General features: G+C 42.7%; 1 protein-coding gene across 34 annotated transcripts in view; it reads left to right on the forward strand.

The window, feature by feature from the left end:
• MAGI1 (membrane associated guanylate kinase, WW and PDZ domain containing 1) overlaps positions 1–19032 on the forward strand; it is a 602787-nt gene that overhangs the window by 529006 nt on the left and 54749 nt on the right. For all 34 annotated transcript variants that reach the window (XM_004581596.2, XM_058679198.1, XM_058679199.1 and 31 more), the window contains 2 exons: positions 5900–6082; positions 7106–7726. In XM_004581596.2, the coding sequence (XP_004581653.2) occupies positions 5900–6082; positions 7106–7726 (804 nt within the window). The remainder of the gene's footprint in view (positions 1–5899; positions 6083–7105; positions 7727–19032) is intronic.

The following is a 19032-nucleotide window of genomic DNA, read 5'->3' on the forward strand; positions in this document are numbered from 1 at the left end:
TTCGATGAAAAGAAAGGACCTTGCTCAGTTTTTGTTTTGTTTTGTTTTTTCAATAATAGAACTAGAACAAGCATCCTGTTTGGTAGAATTGGGGAAAGTATGTGAACCAGAAGCACTAGAGAGGCTGTAAAATTCGTCTTCTTCCGCTGCAACTTTAGAGATAGCTAGTGTGTGAGATGTTAAAAGCTAGGTAAAATGCTCTTTTCTCTGATTTTATTTTTTTTAAAAAGGTTTATTTGACTTACTTGGAAGGCAGCATTACAGAGGCAGAGACTGAGACAGAGCGAGCTCTGCTATCCACTGGTTCATTTCCCAAATGACTGTAATACTTGGCACTGAGCCAAGCCAAAGCAGGAGCTGGGAGCTACTTCCGTGTCTCGCACCCGTGTCTCCCACTTGGGTGCAGTGCCCAAGCACTTGGTTCACCTTCCATTACTTTCCTAGGGATGCATTAACTGGGACCTGGATGGGAAATGGAGTGGCCAGGATGCAAACCAGAGCCTACAGGGGATGCTAGCATCACAGGCTTGTTTGTGTGGTGGCTTTAAGCACAACCCACACCAGCCCCTGATTTTGATTTTTGTAATTAAACAAATTCTCTGCTGACATTGCCATATATTAGTATTGAAATGAGATAAAGTTTCTTATAGCATACATGTACTTTTTAAAAATGATGATAGTAGGTTTCATAAAGCTACAATGTAGTAGATAATATATTGATATGAACATAGTTGTGGCTTCATTAGTATTTTTGATTATCAGATTCCTCCCATAAGGTCATGTGTCTTTCTGCTCCCTCTCTTTCAGTAAGTTAGTGACACCATCCTCTTTAGCACTCTGTACTGGAGAGACTGGACCCGGACCTTCCCCAGGGCTATTGTGCCTGTGTGCACCTGTCTTACCTCTACTTCCTTTGCTAACCCCTGTTTGTCTCAGGTGTTTCCTTGATTCTCCTACCATATTCAGTCTTTACAACACTCTGTCCCACTTGTAAAACTTTTCAGGCAGATTTTGCATGCATTCTTGTTGTGTTATTTGGTTTTCTCATTAGGTTTTTAGTTCCATGAAAGTAAGAGACTGGTTATTATTTTTCCCCACTGTGGTTAACCTCAAAACAAGCTTCACAGCATGATACTTAATTTTTTCTGAAGTTTGTTGTTGAGTGTAGCATTGCTTACTTCACTGACATTACTTCAGAAAGTTTGTGGGACTGAAATTTAAAGATAAATTTCTTTAAGAGACCAAATTTTTTTTTAATCTATGCACATAAGGGGTTCTTCAAAAAGCTCAGGAAAAATGCATGTTTTGAAAAGTCAACGCATGGCTTTTGAAAAATTTTGTACCAAAATAAACTTTGTTCATTCTATTTTCCCATGAATTGTTTGAAGTCATCTTAGATCCACAAATATATACACATATATGTATGATAATTAGGCCAATGCTCTTTAAAGAATGGCTTTAATTAATTCAAGCATGAACATATGTTTTCTGGCTGCTAAATGCTTAAGGTAAAAATTGAGTCAACTTCAGTAGTATTACCTATGTGAGAAATGGAATTTTTTCCGTATCTTTTTTGCTTTCATTTTTTTTTCTTCTTTTTCTTTCTTCAGTAGTCCTCTTGAATTTGATAGTGGCCTGGGAAAGCTTATACTTACTAACCTCTCCCTGTGATTGACTCATTTATCCTTGCAACCCTTCTTCCTGCACAGTTGTCATGTTGGTTTTGTCTTTCAGTCTTTGGAATATAATTGTTACCAAAAAAATCAGTAAAAATCTATGCCCTTTTCGTCTAAGCTGTAATTGTGATAGACACCAATTTAAATTTTATTCTTATTGGTTATGATCCCCAGTTACTCACTTGCTAGTTAAGTCTATTGATCAGCCATCTAGTCTTGTCTGATACGTAGTATTTAAGTGTTGCTAACATTTTCAGAAGAAGCTATATACATAACTTGGTTATTAGATTGTTTGGTGTTAATTTTGCTAAATTCACCACTTAACTGAACTTCCCTGCTTAATAAGCACTTCTTGGGGCTGGCACTGCAGTGTAATGGGTTAAGCCACCATCTGTAGTGCCACCATCCCCTGTGGGCACCAGTTCAAGTCCCCGCTGCTCCACTTCCAATCCAACATTCTCTTGTGCAACACGAAAAGCAGCAGAAGATGGCCCAAGTTCTTGGGTCCTTGCACCCATGCGGGAGACTCAGGAGAAGCCCCAAGCTCCTGGCTTCAGCGCTGGCACAATCTCAGTCATTACAGCCGTTTGGGGAATGAAACAGTAGATGGACGATTTCTACCTCTGTCTGTCCTTCTCTCTGTGTAACTGCCTTTCAAATCAATGAATAGGCTTTTTTTTTTTAATAAAGAAGGCACTTCTTATCCAGCACGTGGTCATTTTAGAGATCTGCTCTTAGGCAAGTTCTCCAATTTTAACTGTAAGGCTGCAAGACTGTGAGTTGCCTTTCTACTGCAGTCACTCTGCCGAGATAACTATCAAATTAAGAATTTGTTGACGGAGCTCTCACTCTGTGCCAAGCATCTCCCTAAGTATTATACCTTCGTGGTCCATCACAGTTATTCATCACAATTGTCATGTACGGTAAGTGCCATGTTACCTCCATTCCTATTGCAAAACTTAAGCGAATAGAGGCTTAGTAACTTTCCCAAGGCCACACAGCCAGTAAATAGTATAGCACAGATTTATGCAATAGGAATGGTATTTTGGTTAAAGCCTTGATGAGGTAGTTTTGTTTTTTGGGTGATGCCTCATGGTATAGTCTACATCCATCCTGGTCAGCCAGGGTGCCACTGGTTCTATGTTATGAATTAAATGTATTATGGTTCAAAAGTAAGAAACTGAGTTCCTCAGTTCACACCCATCATTACTGGGTGTGCCTCGTGGCTGCTGAATCAGACAGTGCAGCTGTAGAGCATTTCTGTGTAGCAGAAGTGCTAGTGGTATGATCTGACCTGGAGCATTCAAACACGAGCATGAAAAATGCTGCAGGCCCAGCAAGGAAACAAGTTCCAAAGTACTGTTGAAGTGCAAGAGTTGTGTGCGTGCTGAATTAAGACCCAAAAGTTGGTGATAAAATGAATCAAGAATAGAAACTAAGAGTGAAAACTTTTTTAGAAGCCGCTCAAACCCTTTTTGTACAGAAGCACATCCTACGAGTGGTGACTGGTCAACAGAGGGTGGCATTTGCAAACATCACATGAAATACAGAGCTGCAACAGGAAGCTCCAAGTTCCACTCCTTGAAGGAAAAAATCATTTGTTCCCCAAAACTACATTAAATTGTGACCCATAAAAAATAATAAAATGTGTGAATATGGAAATCTTTGGTCTTCCCTCCCAGTTAAGCCTATGATAAAGCAGTCTGTGGCACAATTTCAAAGCTCTTCTCCTATGTCTGTCAAGCTGAAAATATTCTAAACCCCAAATTTGCTCATGGCTTTCAAAATTTTTCTCAGGTAAGCTGCCTGGGCATGTTTCCACATCTTGCAACTATGTGTGTTAAAATCATACAAAAAAATTTGGGGAACCCAATACATTTTTTCAGACTTTTCAAAGGCATGTTAAATCTCATGTCTTTGTACTTTGTTTATTCCTTCACTCCACAAACATATGCAGAGCACCGGAGATGTAGTGGACGGATTTCTAGAGGCAAGTGCACGTAACCAGACACCTGGTGGTGCTTAGATGCTAGCGGAAATTCATGTGTGCACTCAGGCAGAGCCCCTGATGCTTCGAGCAGGGAAAGCAACCCATAACTCAGACGCTCAGAAGGTGGGAAGTACTCAGGACAGAAGTGAAAGAGGGAAGAGGAACTGAACTGTTGGAGGAGGTATAGTCGTTTGTGATAGGCTGGCCAACAGAGGTCACCCTGAAAGGTTGACAGCTATTTTCCCCGTGTACTTGTTTTTCCCAAAAGCCTCTGCCATAAGAGGCTAGGCCATCCCATTCCCACACCTGTTAACCATGTCACATAACCTCAATTTTCCATCTGCCAGCTGTCTCCCCAGAGCCCTTGCTGCAGGTGACATCAGGCTCTTGGTGCTCTGGCAGATGACTTCACATGGCACATCCTTGCTCAGGCCTCTGCTGAGCCACAGTGACATGGCTGGATGGCATTTTGTCAAGCTTCTGCTAACCCTTTGGACCGCGCGAGGGAGGAGGGTGGTGAGCCAGCCCCTGACTCTGGCAATTTAGAAGAACCTTATTGTGAAGAGCCAGAATCTTTGAAAATATGCAATTAAAAGTTGCATGCATGCCCAGAGACCTTTTAAGGCCTTTCAGATGGCGCTAACCAAAAATAGCTTTCCTTTCTGGGCGCCAGGCTCCTCCTAAGGTGCCAGGGAGGGTGGGCAGAGGTTTTCTCTTTCTCTTTCCATTTCCTCTCCCCCGTTCTCCTCTTTCTTTGGTTAGCATTTCTAATAAGAAAAAAATTGAAGCAGATGAGGAAGTTACAGCAAGGACAGTTACATTAGTAGAAAGGGAAAATTCTGCTCATGAAATTGTGTCCATAATTTAGGTAACCAGAAAAATCCTAGTTTCTCAGCAATACAGAAGTGCCTAATCAAACCAAAATGGAACTTTCTGATTGGTGCCCATGATATTTTGACTACATTAAAAAAAAAACTCACGTTTATGTAGCATGTTTGGGAGTTATTTAGCTCTGTGTATCCAACTTTAAAAAAGAAAAGATTTGCTTATTTGAAAGACAGAGTGACAGAGAGCAAGAGAGATTGGCCATCTACTGGTTCACTCCCTAAATGGCCAAAATGACTGGGGCTGGGCCAAATTGAAATCGGGAGTCAAGAACTCTGCTGGTTCTGCCGTGTGGGTGGAGGGAGCTTAAGTACTTGAGCCACCTTCTCCTGCTTTTTGAGGGACACTTGAAGACAGCAGGATTATAAGAGATGCAGCCAGGGCAATTGAGATGCGGATTTCTCAAGCAGCAGCTTAACTTACAGTGCCACAGTGCCAGCCCCTAATTGATGGCTCTGTGTGGTTTTGTCATTTTAGATATCTCAAGTCGCATATCCTCTTAAATAATCAGTCACAAATTATTAAAAGGTGCAAATAAGTAGGGGAAAAAATCAGGTGAATTTAGAATTTGACCTGAAGTAAAGTTATGAGGTGTCATTTTCAAGATAGTGATTTTTGCATTCAAATCCAATTCTGTGTGTATGTAGCTATATTTCTCAGTATTATCTGTACATCTTCATCATGGCTTGCTGTTTAATTAAAATGTAATGTATTTGTTCAGTTACTTTTCCAAGTGGAAGCCAAGTCCAAAGTAGCAAATAGGAAGCAATATTAACCTCTATCACGTAATTGAGACACATTTCATGCTTCTCTGGCATCCTCTATTAGGCCTTAAAGATGATGTGTCCTGAGTATGAGTGATAGCTGTCTTACAAGCCAGTGGTTTTAAAAGTATCCTTACTATTAAAATCTAGAGAGGTCTTCTTGAAAAATTTGTTTCAGAAAAATATGTATGTTTGAGAGACAGAGAGCTGCTATCTTGTGATTCATCCCAAAGATACCCACAGAAGCCATGGGTGGCCACAGCTGAAGCAAGAAGGCGGGAACTCAACCCAAGGATCCCATGTAGGCAGCAAGAGCCCGATGACTTGAACCATCACTACTGCCTCCCACAGTCGGCACTGGCAGATACTAGGTTTGGGAGCCAGTGCCAGGAATCAGTTTCAGATACCCTGACGTGGGATGTGGTCATGACTGGGCCACATGCCCACCCTAGAGAAGTGTTTCTTGAGATACAACTTCCCAGAGGCTGCCCCCTGCCCCCGGTCAAACTTGAAAAACTTTCTCTTACTTAACGCAAGTTTTCACTCTTGCTGACGTTCCTTGTGCTTTTCCTGTTTTCATCCAGGCAAACCCTTTTTTACACGAAACCCTTCCGAATTGAAAGGCAAATTCATCCACACGAAGCTGCGGAAAAGCAGTCGAGGATTTGGCTTCACCGTGGTTGGAGGGGATGAACCTGATGAGTTTCTCCAAATCAAGAGCTTGGTCCTCGATGGTCCTGCTGCCTTGGATGGCAAGATGGAGACAGGTAGAGTCCACAAGGCCTTGGCATATCCTGTGTGGTATAGCATCTTCCCACACCCAGACAAGAGCAAGCATCGTCATCAATGCACGGACCCAAATTTCCTTGTAACCCTTGCAGAATGTGCTGGATTTTTCTGTGGCATTAATCCATCCCTGGGTAAAATGAAAATGTTTGTCTTAGCAAAATTACCGTGGTGCTATTGAATACAGTAAAGCCATAATTTACTAAAAATGTGATCTACTTAAATAAGTCAACTCTGAGCTTGCATTTCTGCAAAGATACTTTTTTTTGTTGTTTTCAAAAACAAATGCCTATGTTTGCACAGTGACTGCTATATTCTTATTGGCAGCAAAGATACTAGATGTTAACAGCACACTCTATTAGGAGTTAGATTAAGCAGTGTAAGCAGCCTCTGTGCCCTTTGTATCACCCCCAAGTCCAGGTTCAGTTCAACTTTGTATTGCCATTGTAGTGGAGGCAAAGTTTTTCTCTGCCCTCTTAGGGTTTTTGCCTGGGCTTGAGCATTCAACTGCTTTAAGATGGATTGTAGAAACATACAGATTTGCTTGATGTGAATTTTATGTGACAGGGAGCGCTCATAAAATAGTAAAAAATAAAATAGATACAAAATAGTAAGTTGTGGAAAATGGAAGTTTGGGGGAAGTAGTTAAATGGACAGACATGAATAGGGAGATACAGGTCAGTGTAACATGCTTGGCTTGTCCAAAATTCTCTTGACATTGACTTCCTGTTCTTGATAAGAATATCACTATTCTGATACCAGGGGGATGTGTTCTACATACGACTTTATCTCCTGCTTTTCAGGAAGAATAAAAGGATGGGTGCCCTTCTTGGTAAACCCTCTCTTTTTAAAATTATCTTTAACTGAAGATAATCTTTATGCCCAAGTGGTCTACAAGTGTGTTGGAATGCTGTGCCCGGATCCCCTTCAGTATAGTGCAATAGTAATGACTCATCATTTCAGGATATTGTGCATTCTGACCTGCAAACTCTTAACGTTTCCAGGGGACGTCATTGTCAGCGTGAACGACACCTGTGTGTTGGGCCACACACATGCACAAGTTGTGAAAATCTTCCAGTCCATTCCCATTGGTGCCAGCGTGGACCTTGAACTCTGCCGAGGTTATCCATTGCCTTTTGACCCAGATGACCCCAATACAAGTTTAGTGACTTCGGTGGCCATTTTGGATAAAGAACCCATTATTGTGAATGGGCAGGAGACCTATGATTCGCCAGCTAGTCACAGTAGTAAAACCGGCAAGGTCAACGACATGAAGGATGCCCGGCCAAGCAGCCCTGCTGATGCGACTTCAAACAGTTCTCAAGGTTACCCCAATGACACTGTCTCATTGGCCTCCTCCATAGCCACTCAGCCAGAACTCATCACTGTTCATATCATCAAAGGGCCAATGGGCTTTGGTTTCACCATCGCAGACAGTCCTGGTGGTGGTGGCCAAAGAGTGAAACAGATTGTTGACAGTCCCAGGTGCCGTGGCCTGAAGGAAGGGGATCTTATTGTGGAGGTTAATAAGAAGAACGTGCAGGCTCTAAGTCACAATCAAGTGGTGGACATGCTGATCGAGTGTCCGAAGGGAAGTGAGGTCACACTCTTGGTGCAACGAGGAGGTACGTTCCTGGGTTGATAGTTTTATGTCTTGAATCCATGTCTTATGCTCTCGTCTTAAGGTGTCTTTAGAGTCGAATGTCTATTCCTTTATGAAAGTTTTTATTTCCATTTTTGGAAATGCATTCGCATTGCCTTTTGAATTTCTCCAAACCGAAATGAATATGGTGTAGACAGGTGCACTAAGCTTTACAGTTTACATATTCTGGGGTTCATGTACCGTTAGAATTGTGCTTACAAATATAAAGCATACTCAGTCTTATTAAAACTGTGAGATTTCACAATGTTTATTCCTTGAATCCCTTGTACCTGTCCTACACAATCTGCCAAATGTGACCCTTGTCCATACTCCCAGCCATATTCTCTTTGCATTAGCCACAGTGCCTTCTCTGAAGTTCTTTTAGTGCTTCAAGTCCTTTCCTGCCTCAGAGCTTTGCACTTCCTGTTCCCCCAGCCTAGACTTCTCTGCTTGGCTCCATCTCATTCAGGTGGCCTCCTCTGAGAGGCCTTGATGGTTGCTGTATCTAAAATATGCCTTTGACACTTCCAGGTCACTTGTTCCTTCTCTTCCCATTGTGATGTCCTTTATCACAACATTATTATCACAAGGCGTTATTTTTTATATTTGTTTACCAATCTTTTTCTTTCATTAGAATATCAGTTCCACATTGCCATGTCTGCATATCTTGCCAGGTTATCCCCAACATTTAACACCACACCTGGTTCTGTTTTGGTATTTATGAATGGATACATATTGAAATGTATTGTGATGATTCATGCTCTCAAGAACAGCAGCTCTAGCAGTCATATTAGAAAGCATACCTTGGGCCCAACATGGTAGCCTAGTGGATAACATCCTTGCCTTGCATGTGCTGGGGTCCCATGTGGGCACTGGTTCATGTCTCAGCAGTCCTGCTTCCCATCTAGCTCCCTGCTTGTAGCCTGAGAAGGCAGTTGAGGATGGCCCAGGACCTTGGGACCTGCACCCATGTGGGAGACCCAGAGGAGGCTCCTGGCTCCTGGCCTTGGATTGGCACAATTCCAGCCGTAGCAGCTGCTTGGGGAGTGAAGCAATGGATAGAAGATCTTCCTCTCTCTCTTCTCCTCTCTGACTTTCCAATAAAAATAAATAAGTCTTAAAAAAAAAGCATAGCTCACTGTACATCCTAAAGGAGTGGTTAGAATCTAACAGAACTTCAGTATTCTTATTCTTGAGACATTAGACTACTGTAGTTTTTTTTTTTAAGATTTATTCATCTTTATTTGAGATGCAGATTTACAGAGAAAGGATAGACAGAGAGAAAGATTTTCTATCTGCTAGTTCACTCCCCAAATGCCTGCAATGGCCAGAGCTGAGCTGATCCAAAGGTAGGAGGTAGGAGGCAGGAGCTTCTTCCAGGTCTCCCATGTGAGTACAGGGTTCCAAGAACCTGAGCCATCCTCCTCTGCTTTTCCAAGCTGGACAGGATGCCAACACTGTAGATGGATTAGCATGCTAAGCCACCATGCTGGCCCCATAGACTGCTGCATTAATCCATACCTATCAGCACTATCTCCTGCCCCATAATACTCCCAGGACTTGGATTGTTAGAAGGAAGTTCCAAATTGAGAGCAACCGTCGGTGTGAATCGAAGTGCTCAATCAACCCTTCCTGGGAGGCTGGAGAAGCCACTGTTAGGATTTTACTTTGAGCAATGTGGATTGCACCCATACAGTTTTGAAGTCTCTTCTTACACTTAGATCTCTTGATAGATGATTGGCCCTTGTGCAGTGACCAAAGCACAGTGGGAAATGACCTGACCTGAGAATGGTGATGGTGGCTGCAGTGGTGTCTGGTGATGCCCAGCTCCCTTAGAGGTGCATCGCTGGTCAGCAAAGCACTTCCAGAGCTGCTTGCACCTCATCCATTTTTACTCTTTCCCTGAGGCAGAAAAGGGCCAGCTCATGGCAGGACTGAGAAGTTCACCCTGACTTCTCAGCCTCCAGTCCAGTGCTCTACTCTGCTTCCCCCCGAAGAACACCGAGTTTTGGCTCACTGTTGATTTCTGTGGCTAACAACCTATGACCAGTTGGACCATTCTTGGTGTGTGGAGCACATCTCTGGATCGGATGCTGCTCCTCTGGTGGTCACAAACTACCTTGCACTTTGGTGTAATCTCTTTACCCCTTCATTTGTTATCCACGACATGCAGAAATTTTCACCTCTATTAGATTCACTTTTAAGGGAGTTAAAAAAAAAAAGGAAAGAAAGTCTAAGCACAACCTACTGATTAACAGCACTTCCTAGTACCCTAGTGTGATGCATTTGCTCAAATTAGCCAACTACTAATTTAGAAGCATACCCCTTGATTTTGAAATTGTTTGCATTCTTTCTTAATTCTCAAGATATCATTTTTGTTAATACCGTTACACTTTATAACATTCATATGCCGAGATCCAGAGTAAATTGGCACGTTAGTCAACATCTACAAAGTTTCTATCAGAACTGGAGTAGTTTAAAATCACTGTAATATCAGCAGTCTTCAAAATACGCCATATGCCTGTGTGTGATTTATGTATAGGATAGAAAGTTCATACATACACAGTTGGTAGGCTAGCACCAGCTCATATTTATCTTTCTGGAAAGCATATAAATATATTTTGTTTCTGCTGTCTACTAGTTATTTGAACCAGGGCTAACATTTAATCATCTTTCCTCTATGGTGGGGTGTAGTGAGGTTTGATGAAGGAACAGACAGTACCTAGGTTAAATGAGAAAGCAAGTGGTCAGCTAGCTCATTTCTTTCTAATGAATCTCATTTCTGTTTTAACTCCTGCACTGTTTATGAATCTCAAGCATTCATAACACGAGAACAAAGATTTCTATGCTTTAAGGAAAGTGTCTTTTCATTCCAAATCTTCCAGTTCAGATTTGATACTTGTTTGCATCAAGATCCTGTACGTTTCATTTTTGATATTTTTAGTCCATTCTTCTCTCTCCACTGTAGAAAGCAAGGCGAAGGTGGAATGTCATTTGTAACCTGAGTTCAGACCACTTTCTGGATCAAACTTGAAGGTTGGGGTCTGTTCAGCCATGCACCTGAGTGGCTGGGACCGTTGCTCATGTTTCAGAAGTCTTCTGCATGGATGTCATCCATGGGACCATAACAGCACATTCTTCCTGTGCCTTGCTCCTGGTCTTCTCATCCTGCATCCTCCTTGCTTTTCCTTTGCTGTACATTCAGGACATCACTGCTGTTGGTATCTCTCGATAATGACCATTATCATCATCACTTGTTTGCGAGAAAACCAGAGAGAGAGCGAGCAAACAAGGGAGTGAGTGCCCAAACCACGGGTTCTTTCCCCAAACGACCACATTGGTCAGGGCTGAGCCAAGCTGAGAGCTGGGAGCCTAATATAGATCTCCCATATGGGTGGCAGGGACCCAAGTACTTGAGCCTTCTTTGGTCTTTCCAGTGTCCATGTAACAGCCCGGATTTGGAAGCATGACACTCTGGTGTAAGTTGTGTGGCTGCTTCAGCTGTAATCTAAATGTTTACTGCCAGTTTTTTGTTTGTTTTTAACATAGTACTTCCATTCAGGTGCTTGTTATCTGACATCAGTGGTAATCTACAGAGATTAAGATTTTTTTTTAAACGCAGAGAATATATGTCCTGTAAAGGTTTTTCACATTTTTATAAAAGAGGTATTACAAGTAGGTAATATAACTACCTCTGTCCCTTTCTTTTAAGGGTCTTGTCTATTTTGGTGATTGGCAACCTATTCACAGCTCTGACAGTCTTTAAGAAGTTATTTTGAGAGGCTGGCATTATAGCAGCTAACGCTACTGTCTGCCATGCTGGCATGCCCCACAGGCACTGGTTCAGGTCCCTACTGCTCTATTTCCGATCCTCCTCTCTGCTTATGGTCTGGGAAAGGCAAGGGAAGCTGATCCTAAAAATCACAATGGAAAGTAACCACATGGTTTATAGATATACATCATGACTCTAGAGCTATGATTAGGAGAATTAAAAGGCAAAAATTAACTTTGAAAATCATGATCTACATGTACTGCTGTCCTGTCGCCAAGCCTGTATGTGAGGCTTGGTGAAAACATTACAAGTACACACACCCTTGACACATATGTAAGTAAAAGCACTCAGCAACCCATCTTCATGACCACCTTCTGTGAAATGAAAGTAATGGTTCTTAGCTCCTATTTCAGGAAAAATAAAAGAAAAAATAGTTTTTATTTTAGGCATCAAAAACTCAGAGCTAAATTTAGTACACAATGAGAGGAAAAAATATGATTTGATTGGAAAAATATGTATATCACTGTTAATAAAAACAGCAGATAGTTCCACAATTGTCGGCACAGATCCAAACATTTTATATTTGTAGGGTTCTTAGCCCCATTATAGAGAAGCAGAGGCTGAGGCCCAGAGAGGTTCAGTGATTTACTCGTAACCCATGAAGCTGAATACTGGCTGAGCAAGGTTTAAATCCAGGAATTCTGACTCCAGAGACTGGGCACGCCTGATCCTATACAGAACAGCCTCTTGGCTTATAGGCAAGAAACTACCCCCAATTATAACCTTTAAGGAGTATCTATCACCCTTAAAGGGATGATAGAGTCTGAAGTCTAAGCAAATTGATGCCATGCAATTCCCATTAAAATGTACTAGTGATATTTGGTTTCTTATATCATCAGTGAAGCACATAATTTGTATCAGTTTCTCTCTTTCTGTGTGTGTGTGTGTGTGTGTGTGTGTGTGTGTGTGTGTATGCACGTTTCTGTGTCTCCTTCCTTGAAATGATGCAGAGCCATCAGAATAGCACCACAGTGAGCTGTGTGCCAGGGAGTAAAGCTCTGGTGAGGAGACTTCTCTCTTCTCTTTGCTCTCTGGCCTTGGATGGGAGAATGAACTACAGATCATACCACTTAAGTGTTCCTCTGCTGAAATGTCTTCAGTTGAGCAGCAGAGTCCCAGAAAAAGGAGTTTTGGTTGCTTCTAGAGTGATACCCCAGTCACGCTGGTGTCTCACAGCACATTCCCATCAGCAGTTGCTGCCGACTCACCCTTCTCAGGATGCCCTGACTTCGTTTGCCTCCCGCTTCTGTCCCGTGCCTTGCAATGCCCTTTTGGTGGTGTTCAGTGCTTCCTGCAGTCTATCCTTCAGCCTTAATGATTTAAAGTAAATTGGATCAAGTCACATTTGGTGTCCAAGTGACTCCTCATCGTTCACAGTGTCCTCCACTGGCTTTTTTCGCTCCTCCATGCGGAATCCCTGTGCTACCTCACTCACATCCTTCCAGCCTCTGCCAGAGGGTCCTTTCATCTGAGATTCACTCTGCCCACCACACATAAAATAAAGAAGCCGCCACCACCATCCTTTTTTTCCTTCTGGCGCTTACACAGCAGTTCCCCCTTGTCAGGTGTGCAGGGAGTGAAGGGGAAAGAGAGATGTGTCCCAACACTCCTATTGGATGCCTGAGGCAACAGCTGGTGCAGATCCCTGAACAGCCATAGTCTACCATGAGTCTACCATTTTTTTCCTACATATATTCATCTATGATAAAGCTTAATTTATGAATTGGACATAGATAAGATGTTATAATAAGAGTATAATATATAGTAAAGTAGAACAGTTTATACCTGTATGTGCTACTCAAAGCTTGTTGCAATTCAAAACTTATAATTTTTTTTTAAGTTCCGTGAGTAGGTAACAAATCTCAGTGCAGGTCAAGTAAGATTCATATACTTACTATGAGCCTTATCTGAGCTTACTGATCTTAATCACTACTCTATTCCCATTACCTAAAATATTGCCTGGCACTTTTTAGGTATTCCAAAATACATGTGTACATTGCGTGATATAATGCAAGACCATTATTTTTCTTTTCTTTTTTTAAAGGTTTATTTTATTTTCAGTGGAAAGGCAGATTTACAAAGAGAAGAAGAGATAGAAAGATCTTTTGTCTGCTGGTTCACTCCCAAGTGGCTGCAATGGCCAAAGCTGAGCTAATCTGAAGCCAGGAGCCAGGAGCTTCTTCTGGGTCTCCCACATGGGTGCAGGGTCCCAAGGCTTGGGGCCATCCTCTACTGCTTTCCCAGGCTACAAGCAGGGAACTAGATGGGGAGTGGAGTAGCTGGACATAAACTGGCACCCATACGGGATCTTGGCCATGCAAAGTGAGCAGTTAGCCACTAGCCCATTGCACTGGACACTATACAGTTTTCTTTTTAAAAATTTTTTTTAATTTCTCTTTTATTTATTTGGAAAGGAGAGAGAGAGGAAGATAAGGAAAGAGAGAAGAGAAAAATAACTTTCATCTGCTGGTTCATGCTTAGGCTAAAGCTGGGAGCCAAGACCCCATCTAGAGCTCCACGAGTGGCAGGCCCCTAGCTCTCTAGCCATCACTTCATTCCTCCTTGTGAGAGAACTGGCAGGAAGCTTACATCAGAAGTGTAGCCAGGACTTGAACCACGGCACTCTGATTATTGAAATGGGCTTCCCAAGCGGAATCTGTATGGGGCTCCCAAGTCACTGTGTTTTCTTAAACTCTAACCCTTAAGAGAACTTTCTGAAGTATGAGCACTTATCATGGTAAGTGAAGAAGCAGGTAGCAGGAGATGAACCACTCTTCACAGCCCAGCTAAAGGTTGGCAGAGCCTGAATGTGTGCCCAGGTCTTCTTGCTTACTAAGACGGTGTCCTCTTTCAAGGCCAAGATACTAGAGAAATGTGTTAGTGCACCACGTTGGACCTAAAGTATGTTCTACAGAATCTAGTAAAGGAACAGCTATCCCATAAATTTAAAAAATAAATGGAATTTAAGGTGTAGCTTCTTGCTCCATCTACCTGGCTACATTTCTAGTGCCCAGCAGCCTCAAGTAATCAGCGGATACAAACGAGAGAGTAGGTGGGGAAACATTTCCATCATCACAGAAAGTACTGTTGGACCACACAGTTTAGTCATTTTACTCTCGAAAGTGAGATACCAAGTATCCTTTCTTTTACTCCTTCTCTAATTCTTACACTGTTGAATAAAACATATATAAAGCTTCATGGTTAATGAGTGTTTGTTTTTACCTAGATAGTTACAAAAAATTACACTTGCTCAGTAAGTTCTTTGAGTGCAGGCACTGCTGAGCAGCCTTACGTGTGTTGATTAGGCATCAGATAGCTCAAGGAGCGTGAGATGTGTAAAGCACTGAGGGGCAATCTCCACTTTTACCTACATCCCTCAGTTTTGAAAGTTAAGACCAGTGTCACCTCCACTATTCGGCTTCCAGTCTCCTTATTTGTTCAGGTTTTCGTGGATGACCATATAGTGTAACAGTTAAAATACCACTTGTCCCCCCCACCTCCGCCCCACATCGGAACTCTCCGATTTTTGTTGGGTTCCTGTTTACTCCACTTCTGAATCAGCAAGCTACTGATGTTCCTCCTCGGAGACAGCAGGTCATGGTCTTGGGTCTAGTGCCTGCCACCCTCGGGAATCTCAGACTAAGCGGCAGCTCCTAGCTCAGTCTTGTCCAGCTCCAGTATTGACAGCAGGCCTGAGGTCTCTTTCCATCTGTTTTGTGGTCTCTAACTTTCAAATCAAATAAAAAAGTTTTTGAAAACTTGTTACAGTTAAAATTAGCCAACTTCTTAGCACTTGCACAGTGCTAAACAGGATGGCATTTGAGTTGCTATTAAGGAGCTTTCTGGCCTCTGGTAGGGATGCAGTTTTAAGTTGCTATTTTGGTTCATTGCCACGGTTTAAAGTTATCAAGGACTTTATTTAAAAATTCTTTGTAGAATGTTAGTTCGCAGTTATATTTTGAGATGACTTCAGCTACAGCAGGAGAGGAGATTAATACAAAAATATTTCTCTTTTAGTTCTTTGGTTATGTAACACTTTAAAATTACTCTTCCCTTTCACAACTTAAGTTACTCTTCTTTATTTAAGCATTTCTGTTCTCATTCCATTTCCTTTTTTTTAAAGATTTATTTGTTTTTATTGGAAAGGCAGATAAACAGAGAGGAGGAGAGACAGAGAGGAAGATCTTCCGTCCGATAGTTCACTCCCCAAGTGACTGCAACGGCCCGAGCTGAGCCAATCCGAAGCCAGGAGCCAGGAGCTCTTCTGGATCTCCCATGTGGGCATAGGGTCCCAAGGCTTTGGGCCGTCCTCGACTGCTTTCCCAGGCCACAAGCAGGGAGCTGGATGGGAAGTGGAGCCGCCAGTATTAGAACCGGTGATCATATGGGATCCCCGCACGTGTAAGGCAAGGACTTTAATCACTACGCTATTGCACTGGGCCCCATGTTCTCCTCATTCTTAAAGCTAAGCAACCTTCATGTACTTGCTCTAGAGTTCATGTTTAAGGTTTGATAGAATGATCTGAGTTTTATTTTGATTATTTTCATAATGCGAAGCGGTTCATGCCTGTGAAGCTTCTCCTTGTTTTCTGCAAGGCAGTAGAAACTTTTGGAAGGCAGGTTTATTGCACTGAGGTACATTCTTGTGTGTGTTAATTCTTAAGAATGTGTGTGTTTTATGATTCTCATTAAAGACAGTTGTTCTTCCTGGAAGGCAGAGGGCGTTCCAGTGCCATGATTGACAGGCTGCCAATTTACGAGATAAGACAGGCTGCACTTCGATGAGATAAAACTGACTGTAAATAACTTGTTTTTAGTCACTTTTGGAGGGTTAAATTCATGAACACCCTGCACCAGGCATTACCCAGGCTTCCCTGGGAATAGAAATGAATCCTGTATACTCAATGCCAACCAACTCCAGATTTTATGAACTTTTGTTTTTTCCGTAGGAGAAGTGGGGAAGGGCATCAGTAAACAGATGGACAAGAAAACAACAGCCGGAGACAGGTGCCACAAAACAAGCAGAGCAGGTCACGTGTGTGGATGTGGCGGGATGAGGGTGAGAGGGCTCCTCCAGATTAGGCAGTGAGGCACAGGGAGCCAGAGTAGAGGGAACAGTACTCCAGCAGGAAGGGGCATCTGACACAGGGAAGTGAAAGGGAGAGCAGTGTCCCCAGGCAAGTGAAGGTCAAGGACTGGAGAGCATTTCATCCTCAGTGTACTGCCTCGCAGTGAAGGGACCTGCTCTCGTTAAAATTCCCAGATGATCCTTCTGGTGTAAATGTGATACATTGAAGGAAACCAGGATGAAGGAGCAAATTCTATAAAGACTATTGCAATGGTTGTTCAAGGATAGTTGGCACTTGGGACTACACTAAAGTGGTACCAGTGGGCATGGAGGAAAGCCAGGAATCTGGGATGTGTTAAAGTCTGGGATGTGAATCCGGTCCTAGGCAGGGGATGAGGACTAGAGGTAGGCAAATGTTTTCTTTACAAAAGACAACTAGAAATATTTAAGCCTTCATGGATTGTAGGATCTATATCCCTACTTTTATACTCTTGTAGCAGATGATGGACAAACAACTAGATGGTTTGTTTTCCAGAAAACATGTGCTACCTGGGCTATAATGTGCTTGGTTGGCTGAAAAAGGAAAGGAAAAGAGAAGAGACAAGACAGAATGGCCCTTAAGTGGTTTTTTGTTTGTTTGTTTTTACATTTTTTATTTTTAATTTTATGGTACAATTCCATAGGGTCTAGGATATCCCACCTCCCCCAAATTCCCACCCCCTGTAATTCCCCATATTATTACAATAGTCTAGTCCTTCATAAGCACTCATAAGACCCTTAAGTTTTTAACCTACACAAAATCTTTACGAAGATTTTATACTCGAGGATGGGTGGGCAAACTTACACTTCGGAATCATGTGTCTCTTTTCAGACATATTGCTTATAAATTTCCCATTGACATCCAAGTGAAGTGGAAGCATAGTAAGGTGTCAGGAGCTGGCGGCAGTGAACTGAGGGAAACAGAAATAAACAGAGCCATTATTCAATCAGCGAGCTTTCTGCAAACTGTAGACCGTGATCCTTACTAGGCGGCTGTGAAATCCATGTCGTGGGCTGCACCTGGTGTTTTTCTTAAAACTAAAATAGAATAGAGAGTATTTGAGTCTAACATCCTGGGTAGAAATAAGTATTTTCCTCCTGCAAAGTTTGTGTGTATGCATGTGTATAGATTTATATATGCATGTATGTGTTCCTAAATGTATTTCCCATTGTAACTCACTTTCACAGAGACACTAGTGGATGGTGCTTATTGCCATGAAACGTAGTGAGGGTGCTTAAGGGAAAAAGTGAAAAAGAATAAAGAAGGGGCTAGAACAGACTCCTAACCCACCATGCAGGATCTGACTAGGTAGCAGCTACCTGTATACAGAAGAAAGAACAGGAAAAGGTGGCATAATAGAACCCAAAAGTTGCCTCTAGAGGTGGAGGCAGGGAGTATCAGGCTGTTTGGAGAGCCAGGCCCACGCCATGCGCAGGATGCAGTCAGCCTGGAGGTGGGTTCATGACTCAGAAACGTTCAAGGAGTTTTGCTAACATATGAAACTGACTTGAGGGCAGGGCAGGAGAGAAATGTGGAATCAAAGGAGAGGGCTTTTAGAGTAGATATTTGGCCTAGTAGTTCAGACACACAAGTTCCCGTGTCAGAGTACTGGGTTCTGTCCAGCTGCAGCTTCTAGAACCCACTTCCCACCAGTAAAAGCTCTGTGAGCAGCTAGTGATGGCTCGGATGATTGGGTTCTGGCTACTCAAGTGAGAGACCTAGATGAAGTGCCCAGCTCCTGACTACGACCCGAGCCTGACCCTGGATATTGTGGGTCTCTGGGCAGTGAACCAGTGGATACGAACTGTGTCATTTCCCATTGGACACATTTCTTGTGTTAATGAAGAACTCGGGACACTCCTTGTGCACAGCTCTGAAATCAGAAGAGAACAAATAGAGGCCTCGCAGTCTCATTAGGAAGGTAAGACTAACATGTAGGCTTTACCAGCAGCAACAAGTAGTCTGAGTTGCTGTGTGGCACAGATTTGGACAAAGAGAGGTCACAGGGAGCTTGAGAGGTGATCATGGAGCATCTTCTCACATTTGCCTTACTGAGTCAGATGGTTTTTTTTTTTATTTATTTTATTTATTTTTATTACAAAGTCAGATATACAGAGAGGAGAAGAGACAGAGAGGAAGATCTTACGTCCGATGATTCACTCCCCAAGTGAGCTGCAACGGCCAGTGCTGTGCCTATCCGAAGCCGGGAGCCAGGAACGTCCTCCAGGTCTCCCACGTGGGTACAGGGTCCCAATGCATTGGGCCATCCTCAGCTGCTTTCCCAGGCCACAAGCAGGGAGCTGGATGGGAGGTGGAGCTGCCGGGATTAGAACCGGCGCCCATGTGGGA

The sequence above is a fragment of the Ochotona princeps genome, chromosome 21 (genome assembly GCF_030435755.1).
Source record: "Ochotona princeps isolate mOchPri1 chromosome 21, mOchPri1.hap1, whole genome shotgun sequence".
Classification (NCBI taxonomy): Eukaryota; Metazoa; Chordata; class Mammalia; order Lagomorpha; family Ochotonidae; genus Ochotona; species Ochotona princeps.